Source organism: Cyrtonyx montezumae, unplaced genomic scaffold (assembly GCF_038088225.1).
Source record: "Cyrtonyx montezumae isolate F1298 unplaced genomic scaffold, pur_monq_1.0 scaffold_16, whole genome shotgun sequence".
NCBI lineage: Eukaryota > Metazoa > Chordata > Aves > Galliformes > Odontophoridae > Cyrtonyx > Cyrtonyx montezumae.
Window position 1 is genome coordinate 7,077,223 of NW_027071892.1, and position 13,294 is coordinate 7,090,516.

A 13,294-nucleotide genomic window follows, 5' to 3' on the forward strand; every position below is an offset into this window, starting at 1 on the left:
GCGGGGCACGCTCAGCTGACAGGTGCCGGACAGAGCCGCACCTCCCGGAGCCCGGAGCACGCGTCTGGGGAAAGCGGACCACCGGGCGGCACCGCACCGCCGCGTCCCTACGCGCGGCCGCCGTGATGCCGCGGCTGCCCGGGCCGGGGCTCCCGAGCCTGGCGGCTGTACGGGCGCTGCGGGGCGCGGCTCTCCGCCCTGGGACGACGCGCGCAGTGAGCGCCCACCGGACCCGCGGGGACCGCGCCCACCGCTCTGCTTCCCGAGCAGCGGCGGGAAGGCGGTGAGGGGCTGCGCGTGTGGAGACAGCCGCGGGGCCGGGCACCGCCTTGCGGCGCACCGCAAGGACTCCCGGCGTGGACGCCGATGTGCCACGCCTTTCCCCGCACCCGGGCACGCCGTGCCGCCGCCGCCGCCGCCGCCCCACAGCCCCCCACCGGCAGCCCGCCCAGCCCCGCCACCACCGCCCCACTCGCGGCCACCGACCGACCTCCTCCGCCCGGAGGCTGCGCAGCGGGTCGTTAGGGGCGGGGCCGGCGAGCGCGGGCCGACCCCTCCTTGTCTCTGATTGGCCGCCCGGCACGGGCGCGCGTCCCAGTTGGTCGGCCCTCATTTCGATCTGCCCGGCGGACGGCACTCCATTGGCTCTCCGCAGAGGAGGTGAGGGCGTAACGTTTGAATCGCGGGCCGACGGTGGGCGGGTGGCTGCAGCGTGCCACGTTGTCCCCGGTGGCTCCGCGCAACCCGACCAGAAGGGGGAGAGGTTCGGCAAAGTCCGGAAACGCTCGGCAATGGCCGGAGGCGGCTTTTAAGGCGAGGAGCGGCCGCCGGCTCGCCCTGCCCCGTTGCCGCCCGGTGCGAAGTGAGCGTCGTGCCCTGACCGCAAGGGAAGGGAGCGATGCTGGCCGACAGCCTGGTGGAGGAGTTCGAGATCCGTGAGGATGAGCCGTGGTACGACCAGCAGGACCTGCAGCAAGGTGAGCGGCGGGGGAGGAGGGGGGCGGCGGCGGACCCGAGGGGTCGGGCGGGAGGGGCCGGGGCAGCCGGACGGGCGCGAGGCGGCGGCGGCGGCGCGCACACGGGGGCGGGAGGTGCGGAGCGCCGGTACCGGCACGGCGCGGCCGGCTTTGTCTGACGGAGCGGCGGCTGCAGCCGTGCCCGAGCCCCTGCAGGCGGCGGGGCGGCTCCAGGGTCTGCACCCGGCGGGGCCCCGCATAACGGCGAAACGCCACCGGTGGAGTCGCGGGCACGCGGCGATGGAACTGCGTTAAAAGTCCCCCGGGCGCGGCGTGGGAAGGGCGTGCCGTTTCCTTCGGAGCTCGCTGATGTGCGGGACGGGTGTCCGCTTCGTCTGGGCTCTGCCCCGCAAGCCGCTGTCGGAGGCAGCCGGGCCGCGGGCGCATCCCGCACGGCGCTCCGTGTTGGCGGAGCCCGTCCCGGAGTGCAGCCCGAGCTCGGCCGCCCCGCGCCGCGCAGGGATGCTGCCGCGGCTACAGGTTATGAAGCGATCCATCTAAGTCAGAGCCTGAAGCCATTGTTTGCTGTCGAAAGGATGAGTTGAAAATCTGAAGGTTGGGTTGTTGTTTTTTGTTTTAACCATGTCAGGGATGGTGCGGTAGGAGACCCGCAGGGTGCATCCGTGCTGCGCGGTGACAGACCTCCCCTCTTACTGCTTTAACTTCACTTTTTCCTACAATAAGTGGAGTACTCGCCCTTGGCTCTCCGCCAGAGCTGGCAGGCAGTGCTCTGTGCCAGGGGTTGGTGTGCTAAGAGGTCACTGACTGCTCTCCCAGCACCAGAACCATCTCTTACAAAGGATTATCCCATGAGCCTGATGGGAAGTGACTGACAGCCTGCTAGAAGGGAAAGGAAGAAAAACTGATGGGCGAGCAGAAACGCAGATAAGTTCCTTGAGGGAACACCTGCAAAATGTGCTGTTACACTGGGCTCCTACAGTGCTCCTCATTCTAAAACCAAGCAATACCAGTGCATGGAAACGGAGCTGCAAGGTTGTTTACCAGGCACTGGTGAAACTTGTCACAACCCAAACAATCAGTGCACATTTAGAAACTGAGGAGTGTGCTTGTGAGAATGCATTACTGAACACACTGCAAGCCTGCTGCCCGTGCCAGCCTGCCCGAGGTGCTCAGGGCAGGGCAGCACCTCCACCGCCTCTGTATGCAGCAAAAGCTTTTGCTTTGGCGAGAGCTGCATTTCTATGGCGTGTGTCAGTGAAAACAATTTTATGGAATTCTTATAAGGATGGGAACAGCCTTCCTTCCTGCAAGGTCCATCTTCAGCAGCACGCTGACCTTTGGAAAGGATCTCTTCTACAGGACTGCTCTTTACATCTCGCTGCTACTTTTAACGAAGCAGAGTAATCTGAACACAGAGTATGAGATCAGGAAAAAAACAAAGGGTTTAACTTTACAGTTAAACTTCAACTTACTTAAATATCTTATGCTACTACAACATTCTGCTATTGAAAAGAATTGACTTATTTTTAGGATAAAAATCACCTGAATTGCTTTGTTAGGTGGGTTATGAAAGCATGAAATAAGAGTTTAGTACCATGTTCTATCTTTTTCTCAACTACAGAAGCACTGCTGAAAGGCTGTGGAGGAGTGCTAGTAAGTGAGGGCTTCTCAACACCACAGAAGATCTGTCACCAAAGTCTGATTTGGTTTTCTGATGGAGCTCTTAGATGGCACGAGTAAGACTGAGCAGCATTACTAAAAGCCTCTTTGCTTACATCTTCACAGTGTAAAGGGAAAATGCAAAATTGTTGCAGGACATAGAACAAATACTTTACGTAAAAGTGCTGTGTGCTTCTAGCATCCTGCAATGACTTTAAGACAAATTAAGTTCTTCTTTTGTATCAGAACATATTCTACGTTTGAGTTAAAATTTGTTCTTTATAGGGAGTGCAGGTGCTCTGTGATGTAGAGAAATGTGTGTGCAGTTTGCTAGCTTCAGAACGGGTCAGATTGGTTCAGATTTTAGGGGCAGCAGTTAGGGTTTCCTCATGTTACTGTACTGCCATCGTTACCAAACAGTATGCTTCTCCTTTGGTAACTCAGCTGTGCTTCAGCCATCCTAATGAACGGAATGAGTGTTTAAGTACAGTGTAGTGAATTCTGTTATTGCATTGTATTGAAAGCACTGTGTGGATATGACTCTCAATTTCGTAGGTGTGGGGACATTTAAGAATGGCACTATCTACTTGTAAATGTATCTAAACATGAAAAGAAACTTTCCCTTTGGGAAGGGAAGTGGCAGCAAGTAATACCACCATTATGCTTTCAATCTTGGGAAGGATTGAGGGTTATGTTAAAGGTCTTTAGGTTCTACTCTGTTAATATAAAAGAATGGTCTTCAGTGATTCTGATATTGTTGATGCACTTTAAAGATGGTGGGTACCAGTGAAAATTTATGTAGTGTGCGAACTTTGACAGTCAGAGTCCTGGTTCCCAGCAGGACTGAGTGGGTTTGAAGATTCCAGTACTCTGTAATGTGATTGAACAGCTTGGTGTTTGGCTGCTTAGGAGGTGATCCATCCATGGATAAGCAAAGCATGAGCTCTGTTTTAAAATGGGAAAAACTTAAAAGTTTCTTTATCCAAATACTTTAAACCTCGGGAAAAAGCTCTGTAGTAGGCTGTTTCTTAGCAAGGGGTGCTATAACAGGAAAGCTATGTGAGGATAAACTGCTAAGTGTAAGGCAGTGAGCCATGCTGCCCCGGTTCCAGCAAGAATTTGTGTACATGATGACTTCTTGTAAATAATGTTTGTGGAATTTAGTCAGAGTCTGACAGCTACAGTCCTTTGTTTCCTACCTTAAAGAATGTGTGATGACTGCTACAGCTGTTGTTTGTCCTGAACTGGACATTTACAGCTTACATAGACAAGTGAGCAGAAGCATTTGTCTGTTAGGTCTGAATTCAGTCTTTGGTTTATGTATTTGGATCAAGTGATCATTTCAGACCTGCTGCCAAACTGAAGGTTAGCACAGCTGTCTGGGAATGGCCTTCTGTCTGCCACAGCAACCAGCTGATAAGGGGACTGGGAAAGGGCAGCAAAGAGGCAAGAAACACCTTAAAACAAGGGCATCTTGATCAAATGAAAACTGAAAATGTTTTCTTGCCGAAGTACAACCGTGGGTGTTGCAGTATGTCTCATGCATTTGTTAAGGCTTCCTGAAGACAATCTAGGTTTCTCTTGAATTTCCTTATGTCTCTTTCCCATTAGTGATGCTAGTCATACCTATGTGAGAACTGAGAAGGCTGTCCTGCATGCAGGAGAAACCTGGTCAGGCCCAGGTGATGGGAAGGAGATGAAAAGTAAGATGTTAGAAATCTGTTGGATTTGGAACATGTAATAGCTGCAGAGTAATTACTGTTTTAGCAATAACACTGGATTGATTTCATCACATTACATTAGATTTTAAACTGCATGTGACTTTAAACATAATATGAAACATCCAGCAATACTCATGCTGCCTCCCTTGAGAAAGAACCTGGGTGTTCAGATGACTTCTTAATTTGAAACAACTATAGTCAACTATGTACTCCAGAGGTGACTGAAGTGAAATAGAGATTAAGTGCCTGAGAACAAATTACACTTAAAATGATGCAAAGCAATTGCTGTCTCCTAGGTTTATGAGCTTGAAAAGCAGAATAGCTGCACTTCTTTAACAGTTTTGCGTCTTTGATATTACTAATTCAACATCAAGTGCCTGGAACGTTCATCTCATGCTTGATCCTGTGTGACCTGAGCCCTCTGGTGAAGGGGTAATGGGGAAAAACAGCCAAGTAAATGTGGGTGCAGTCAGCTTTGGCCTGAGTCTCAGCTGATGAGCCTTTTGTGTATTCTTCTAAAGCACGACTGTTGTAGCCACGGTGAAATAGTTAAGAGATGCTGGGATTAGAGGTGCAGGGCAGGTGCAGGGGAGCAAACAGAAGGTGGCTGCCTGTGTCTGACCTGAGGCAGGACCCAAGGAAGGGCCATGAAGTAGTCCTTAATACTATCTTCTAGGTTTCAGGACTCACTTAGACTTTGACTTACAGATGGTATCTGAATGGCCAATGCATCTATAAGCTAACTTCATTTTTAAGTACCACAGTCATTAAAAAAAAAAATTCCACTCAGTATTGGTTAAAATACTTTAAAAATAGATCATGCTATTGGCTTCGTACCTCATGTGGAAATGACTTCTTTGTTTAGATCTTCACCTTGCCGCTGAGCTTGGGAAGACACTACTGGACCGGAACACCGAACTAGAGGAATCTTTACAGCAAATGTATGCAACAAATCAAGAGCAACTGCAGGAGATAGAGGTAAATATCCAGGTGTAAGTCATGTAGCAGAACAGCACCTAAGCAGAGAGATCTGATTTCTTCACATCTGATTGTTCGGTGTTTCTTTTGAAAGTGTCAGCCTTTAACTGCCTCTGCTACCTCAAAAACTTACACAGGCTTTGATCATTGTTAGACCCATTTGTCTCATTAATGGAGTCTTTGTGGCACAAAATGCCTGCTGGATTTGGCTTGTGTAATGACACGACTGATATTTTTTCTTTGTATAAATGCAAGCTATTTCAGGAATGTTATTGCCAAATTTTGCTGGTGTTAATGGGTAAAAATGATGTGAAATTATATGATCAATAAATTAGCATCTTCATATTTTATTCATTAATGATTACTGCACTGAAATCTAAATGCTCAACAAAAAAGCATAATAAAGATATAAGTAAAATTTGAGGATATGTACTTTGCAGTGGGGTAAAGGGAGCTACAGTTCAGTTAAAAAAGTAAAACCCAACAAGAACACATGTAACTGTACCCATGCAGAATGTTCTGGGTGTGTTCTCACATCTTTTTGGGGGGAGAATCAGAACTGCCCTTTTGGAAACACTCATCTTTGTTATGGAGAACTCCAGCCATTTTTGGCAATTTCTTTTCTTTAATGGTACGTATTTTCTTGCAGAGCCAACATTTGCCAATATAATGATATTTTTACCAACTGAGGGCAATGTACAGCTTCTGATAATCACATTTATTAAATATTCAGTACTTCTCCATTACACTGGCAGTGTAATGGGAGTGTAGTCTGGCATTTCAGTTTGGCTGTAGTATGAATCACAGGGAATAGGCTGTGACTGGTGTATGCTAAATTCTTACAAAATCTGAATTCATTTGTGCAAGTACTGCTTATGTGGTTACAGTCACGGTATTTATTTTTGTACAGCTGGAGCTTAGGACTTAAACCTTTATCATTGTTGTAGCAATAGGCAGCTTAAAAGAATCTAAACTTGAGACTTAGAAATATATAGGTGTTTCCTAAAATAGTCACACTGATACAAATAAGCAGCTATGTTTTTATTCAACACTTTTGTTTTATACCTTGATGTTTCCACTAAGTGGAAAGAATCAAACTATGTTTTTTGTCATCACATTCATTTGATGACACAGTGGTTGGAAAGGCCTGTAGTTATTACCAGTGCCTATAGTGTTTTTTGGTGTTTTTTTTTCCACTTATGCAGAGACTTAACTCATTGCCATGAGTGCTTTTACAGGAAAGATTGATTCTTTAGATCTAGAGAGCACACTTGAAGATGTGTTATACAAATACTGTTCTACTCAAGGTACAACTCCCGTATGAGAACCATGTTTAAGGAAGTGTTTAACAGTTAAATCATATTTTGAAATAACACTGCCTAACTTTGCAGTAGACAACTAACCTGGTTGTCCAGGTGGGCTGTGGAGTCTCCTTCTCTGGAGATATTCAAGACCTGCCTGGACACCTACCTGTGTGACCTGCTGTAGGGAACTGCTTTGGCAGGGGGTTGGACTTGATGATCTCTAGAGGTCCCTCCCAAGCCCTGTGATTCTATGATTGAGCAGAGCTACTTCATCAGTGGCTGTCTTGTAATGGCATCTTGAAATAGGAACAAGACATATTGCTAGGTTGCATTTAATTACAGAAATAGCCCAGTGCTATTAAGGATGTGGTACTTCATTTGGTTTTAGCCCATTTATTTGACTAAGACCTTCTTGTTTCATTTTGGTTTGGGCTTTGTGTTTTGTTTTTTTCAGTTCTCTACATGAGAGTTGTAGCACAAGGACACGGTCAGAAGTGTTTTTCCTTCTAGCAGTGATCTGTAGTTGGTATGTTGCAGGGTCATGTCCTTATATGTTCAGACAGACTTACTTATTCTCTTTACTTGCTTGGCTTAGCCAATGGAAATCAGGAATTCCTCACTGTGCAAATGCTATTTCCAGGGTTTATGCTTGATGTTCCTAATTTGAAAGTGTTTCTCTCTGCAATGCAGGTGCTCTGTGAGGTGTTCTTGTAGCTACTGTGGCAGATTTTAGACAAGCGTTTTCATTTCAAAAAACAATTCCCCCCCCCCAATTCATACCTTACAGGTAGCAAACTCTCAGACTTTTCTGAGTACCATATTTCAGAAAGATTTCTTAATTTTTCTATGTTGTCTGCACTAAAAAATGAATGGTCAAAAGCTTTAGGATGCTGAAGATTACAGTTGATTTATTAAAAGTTAACATATTAAGTGTTTTACTGCCTTGTATTGCTGTATCTGACCTCTGTACTGACACGTGTTCCACAAACTAATTGCAGCAGATGTAATAAATGCTGGATTGAAAGGGCAGCTTTATCCCTGTCGGCATCTTAGTACTTCTGAGGTCTGAGCGAAAAGAACTGGTTCTCCTTTTATTGTGCAGTAGAGTGCCTGGTCTCAACTGCTGCTTCATGGCAGGTGCTCAATTGTGCAGGATGAACAAATGCAAACTCCTAAGGTGTTGCCAGAGCTACACTTTGTTTTGGTGTTCTGGTTACGTGAGGCCAACTTGATAGCAGCACTGAAGATGCTTAGTATGCAAGATGAGCATTTCACATCTTCCATTCAGCTACTAAAACTTCCACAAAAGCCCACTGTGAGAAGTGGTGACATCAAATTCTGCCTCCCAAACCTTGGTTTCTGCGTTCAGACACTCTTATATTACTAAAGAAAATATGAAGATCTCTAGTTCTTTCTGAGAGTGACCAAGAGGAAAACTTAATCTGGAGTGGGTCATGCTGAGATTCTACTGCTAATCCATGTACTATTTCTGTTAAATCCTGCCACGTGTGCACAGGCTGCAGAAGGATCTCGCGAAGTGCTATCATGTTGATCTTCTGGAAGTCTATGCAGCAGTTACTAGTCTTAGATTAGCTTATAATCTGTTCTTAAATGGCCTAAAATATAAACACATCGATCTTTTAAGGAGGTAAAAGGTTAAGTAGAATATTAGAAGTTTTGAGTATGTAACAGTATGTATGCTGACATGTACTTCTGCTTGGAAGTCCAATAGATGTTCATACATTTAGTATGTAGTAATACAGAATTTACTTTATGAACTAAATTCTATGTAACAACCAAGTATTTAATATTTAAGGGTTTGTTTTTTTTGTTCTCAAGTCTGATTAATACAAATTCTTTGGGTTGTTTTATTTATTTTTTAAACTGGCTCAGTGCTACCCTAGGTGGGATGATACAAGGGTACACTTGTATTCCAAGTCTTAGGTGATGGTTAACTTTTTGCATGGAGAATTCCAGGCTTTCTGAAAAAATTCTAGAAACTTAACAGGCAATTTTGTTAACTATAAAACTAAAGGGGATTAAAATGAGATGGCTTTGTGTGGAACTGTATTTGAAAAAAAAAGTGCAGGAGACTTTTGTTCAGTACTACAGCGACTGGAATAGTTCCCTGTAGGTAATTAAAGATTGTATCCAACAGTTTAGTTCTACTTCCTGACACATAGTAGTCCACAGAATCTCAAGTGTGACCACATCCTAAAACGTTTTGCTGAACCTGATGCTGATTCAAACATAGGCAAGCTGAAAAAACAAGATGGTGCCACCCAATATTTCAGTTTAAACGCTAAAATCGTTGGGTCAACATTGTTATAAAATTTATGATGGTGTTCACTGCAACTTTTAGAAGGACTCCATAAAGAACCATGTGGAAATCCAGGTTTGTGGCTGAGTTAGCTGTGACTGCAGTAACACAAACTCAGACCGGATGGGTCTGTGGTAGAAGTGGGAATAGCTTAAGTGCAGCAAGGATAGCTAAACACATAAACATAGTTTGCACAAACCAACCCAACTCATGTGGATAAAGGACAGGTTGATCAGCCTTTCCTGACCTCAGTCACAAAGGTAAGAGAAGTAGCTAAGATACTGATTGCACCTTTTCAACTGGGTAGTAACCAAAGCAACCACTGGAACCTATACATTTCTAAAACATAGCAGTTTTTTAATGAATGTGAACAAAACAGCAGAATAGGAGTCCTATCACTGTGTTTCTAGTATAGACTTGTAACAGCAGTGCTGTCTTGCAGTATCTCACAAAGCAAGTGGAGCTCCTGCGTCAAATGAATGATCAGCATGCAAAAGTTTATGAACAGCTGGATGTGACTGCAAGGGAACTAGAAGACACTAATCAAAAACTAGTTGCAGAGAGCAAAGCGTCACAACAAAAGATATTAAGGTAACAAACCTAAGCTCAATCCTCTCTTCTCCCCTCCCCTTAACAGATACTACAAAAAGCAGTAATCCTGGTGTGTATGTGCAGTTTTTTTGATGGCTGTTTGGCTAGTGTTGTTCTACAACACTCCTAAATTGAAAGTTTTATTTAAAGATGGTTTGTGGCCGAAGAGCAGTCTTCAGAGAAGCTGGAATGTGAAGGGATGGGATCTAATCTGTCCTCAATTAAACAGTTAAATGTTTTAACAGCAGTTCTTCACTTTTAGCTTGACAGAGACTATTGAAAATCTGCAAACACACATAGATGACCTGCAAAGGCAAGTAGAAGAACTGAAAAAGTCTGGACGAGGCCGGATGAACCATGAGAGATCTGAGCAGCCGAGATCAATGCACAGCTTCTCGTGTTTGAAGGAGCTGTATGACCTTCGCCAGTAAGAGACTTACCTTGCACAGCAGACCATGATATTGAAATAATTTAAATCAAAGTTTCAAAAACTAGATACAAGCATGGATGTGTAACAGGGCAGCAGAAAATATCTGCACAGTTGTGCAGTGTTTGGTGGTGTCATTGCTTCTGGCCTAGAAAGCCTTCAAGAATTTGAACCTCCTTCTTTTCACTCAGATAACGCACAAACACAGATAACTGCCAAGTAAATTATCCTAAACAAAATTTTCTCTAACTTTCTTTCCCTGGACATCTGAGGGCACCTCCTTTTCAGGTGGACTTGCTCCAGTAGCTTTTCTAATTTTAAGCTGGATAAAACAGTGCTTAAGCTGGTTAAACGGTGTCTGGAGCTTTGGGCTGCTTTCTAATTTAGAGCAGTTCTACCCAGCTGAACTGCACTGTATGCCCATCAGCAGTCACCTGGGGTGTGGTCTCCATCTTCGCTACTAGAAGCTAATAAAAGAAGTAAAGTACTTCTGCAGCTAGGGAGAATGGGATTTGTGTCTGGGCTTCCAGTCTCAATTACACACAGTGCTGAGGAATTAACAGTGTAAGCAAGGAGTTACTTGGTGACAATTCAAAAGATAAGGGAATTATTTTGAACTGTGAAAGGTTTGTGGAATTGCCACTCTGCAGAACTTCATTGTCCATTCTGAAGTTTGTTTCTACAATTATTGGTAAAACATACTGTAAGAGAGATGTGGTAAAAACCTGAAGGTCAGAGAGTACCAGTGAAGGCAGTATTCTTTGAAACTTAAATTATAGATCTTGTTATTAAGTAAACTCGTCTGTAATTTGAGATTGTTAAAAAGCTGCCATCCTGCTTGAGCTGAGAGGCTTGATGGTGTGTGAAGTATCTACAGATTCCAATCATGATTATTAACTGAACTGTTACGTTGGCAAAATGACTGCTATACTTTCAGATATGTTAATGTAGAGTTTAAACTTCTATTAGTTAGGGCAGGAAAACTTTAGGTGTGGTCAGCTGTATTTCCCAATAATAATCCTTGCTTCTGTTTCCTCAGGTATTTTGTTTATGATCACGTGTTTGCAGAAAAGATTACTTCAATGGATAGTCAGCTAACTCCTTTGGAAGAAGAAAATGAGAACCTGAAGAAGGCAGTTACAGTTCTGCAAGCCCAACTCGACCTAGAAAAAAAGAAGAGGGTAACAATGGAAGAGGAATATAGTCTTGTGGTGAAAGAAAACTGCGACCTTGAACAGAGGCTTGTTGATATTGACTTGTACCGGGCTCGTGCAGAGGAGTTAGAAGTGGAAGTGGCTGAAATGCGACAGATGCTTCAATCTGAAAACACAATCCATAATGCAGAGAAATTGGTGCCAGAATCCTTTTTCATTTCATTTAAGGAATCTTTAGAAAGGGAGGTTGGTCAGAACCTGTCTGATGATGGGCTTCTGACTGTCCCTGAACTTGATAAAAAGGCGCTGAAGCGGAGCAGCAGTGAAAATTTCCTGAGTAGTGCTGCAGGGGGAGACATCCTAAGGGGCCATGAAGAAACGTGTATCAGGAGAGCTGAAGCTGTGAAGCAGCGAGGAATCTCTGTACTCAATGAAGTTGATGCTCAGTACAATGCTCTGAAAGTGAAATACGAGGAACTTTTGAAGAAGTGTCAAATGGATGAAGATTCTCTGAAACACAAAGCTGTACAAACACTGAAGCAGTATTCTAAAGACAATGTGGGAAATAGCCAGTATGATCTTTCAGCTAACAATCAAGAATTCATGAATGTGGGAGAATCACTTAGCTCCACAAATACTCTTCCTGAATATAAAGCACTCTTCAAGGAGATCTTTAGCTGTATCAAAAAAACAAAGGAAGAAATAGATGAGCACAGATCTAAGTACAAGTCCCTCTCTTCTCAGCCATGACACTGTATGTTCTGATGACTAATCTGTTGGTGGTGACTAATTTGTTGTTCAAAAAGAGGGAAAAACTTCACAGGAATGTCATTAGACCCCTTGCACAGATGTTTCTTTTAGCACTCCAAAAGAATGTTTTCAATTGGTTTTCAATTTCATAGTCACGTAGTTTAAGAGCTAGTTAGACTAGCAGTGTCCCCTACCTATGTAGTGATAGATGTAATGTTGTTTAGCACTGTTGCACAAACTAGTGGTTATAAAGCAAACAAATGTTGTAGCTTAATACTACAATGCTACTTAATACTATGGTTGATTTCTGGCCAGAACAGAAACTGACAACAGTTTTCCTAGTCCACTTCAAATTAACAGAGCTAAGAAATGTGTATAGTACTTCTCACAAAGAACCAGGAGAAAACTTTTCTTTGACTTGCATGTGATCATCTAGCCCTGTAACTATGTAGAAAATTAACAAAAAGTCCCAGACCACTATCACAGGCAGCCTCTCCTTGAGTCCTGAGAATGAAGTTAGTGAATCTAGCTGAATTTGCTTTGGCAGGGAGGTGGAGAGCTAGCATAGCAGCTTGCACTGTGCTTGGTGAAGTTAATGCCATGTTTTCACATGAACTAGGCTCTTCTTTGGATAAATATAAATGTCTTTGTACTGAGAAAGGATTTGACATGAAGTTTGTGTGGCTATTTAGGTATGGTTTCTTATTTAGGGGACTTGAGGCAAGATACTGTGAATTGATTATATGTTATTTGGGACCTACTGTTCTTTTTTTGGTGGAGGCCAGCAACGTTATGTGCTAGTGTGTATTTGGCGAGACGAAGTTGCAATTTAGTCATTCTACTTTAGCAGTAGAACTGATATAGTGAGATTGTGTTAGGTAAGCTTAAAAACAAACTCCAAGATGGGTCAGGTAAAGCCTTATCTTACAAGTTTGCCTACTGCTTCCACTATCAGCTTCTGTGAATCTGTTCCATGCTGCCTGTGGGGTGGTGGGAGGCTGGATGCAACACTGCTGGAACATACCCTACAGAAAATGTGGGGCCATGTTCTTGTTCTCACCTTCCTCCTCCACTCCATAATAATAGCTCATAGGTATTCAAATTCTGAACAACAAAACATGCAGAAGTACATTCTTTAGAACTGCTTTGAAGTGTGAAGAATGGAAAACAAAGGCTAAGCAATTAAGGAGAAAGAAGACACCAGGAAAGGTGACATCCTTCTTACACAGGGTCTCAGTAGCTTAATTTGGTTAGCTCCTCTTGGGAACTTCCTTATTGCCTGAGTTGCTGCAATATACCAAATAGTTGGAAGAGAGTTGACAGTTTCTCAGCTTTAGTTCAACTGCTGCTATTACAGTTGTCTGCCTTATTTACCTTGTTAAGCTTGTGTATAGCTGTCCTTCATTTGCAGTA

The 13,294-nt window shown here is 44.2% G+C and overlaps 1 protein-coding gene across 1 annotated transcript; it reads left to right on the forward strand.

Annotated features, from left to right (window-relative positions):
* The first annotated feature begins 661 nt into the window (after nucleotides 1-661).
* On the forward strand, nucleotides 662-12,748 carry CDR2 (cerebellar degeneration related protein 2). The gene is made up of 5 exons (XM_065732593.1): nucleotides 662-977; nucleotides 5,223-5,335; nucleotides 9,402-9,550; nucleotides 9,813-9,977; nucleotides 11,017-12,748. The coding sequence occupies exons 1-5, from the start codon at nucleotides 899-901 to the stop codon at nucleotides 11,879-11,881; spliced, it is 1,371 nt and encodes a 456-aa protein (XP_065588665.1). The 5' UTR covers nucleotides 662-898; the 3' UTR covers nucleotides 11,882-12,748.
* The last annotated feature ends 546 nt before the right edge of the window (nucleotides 12,749-13,294 follow it).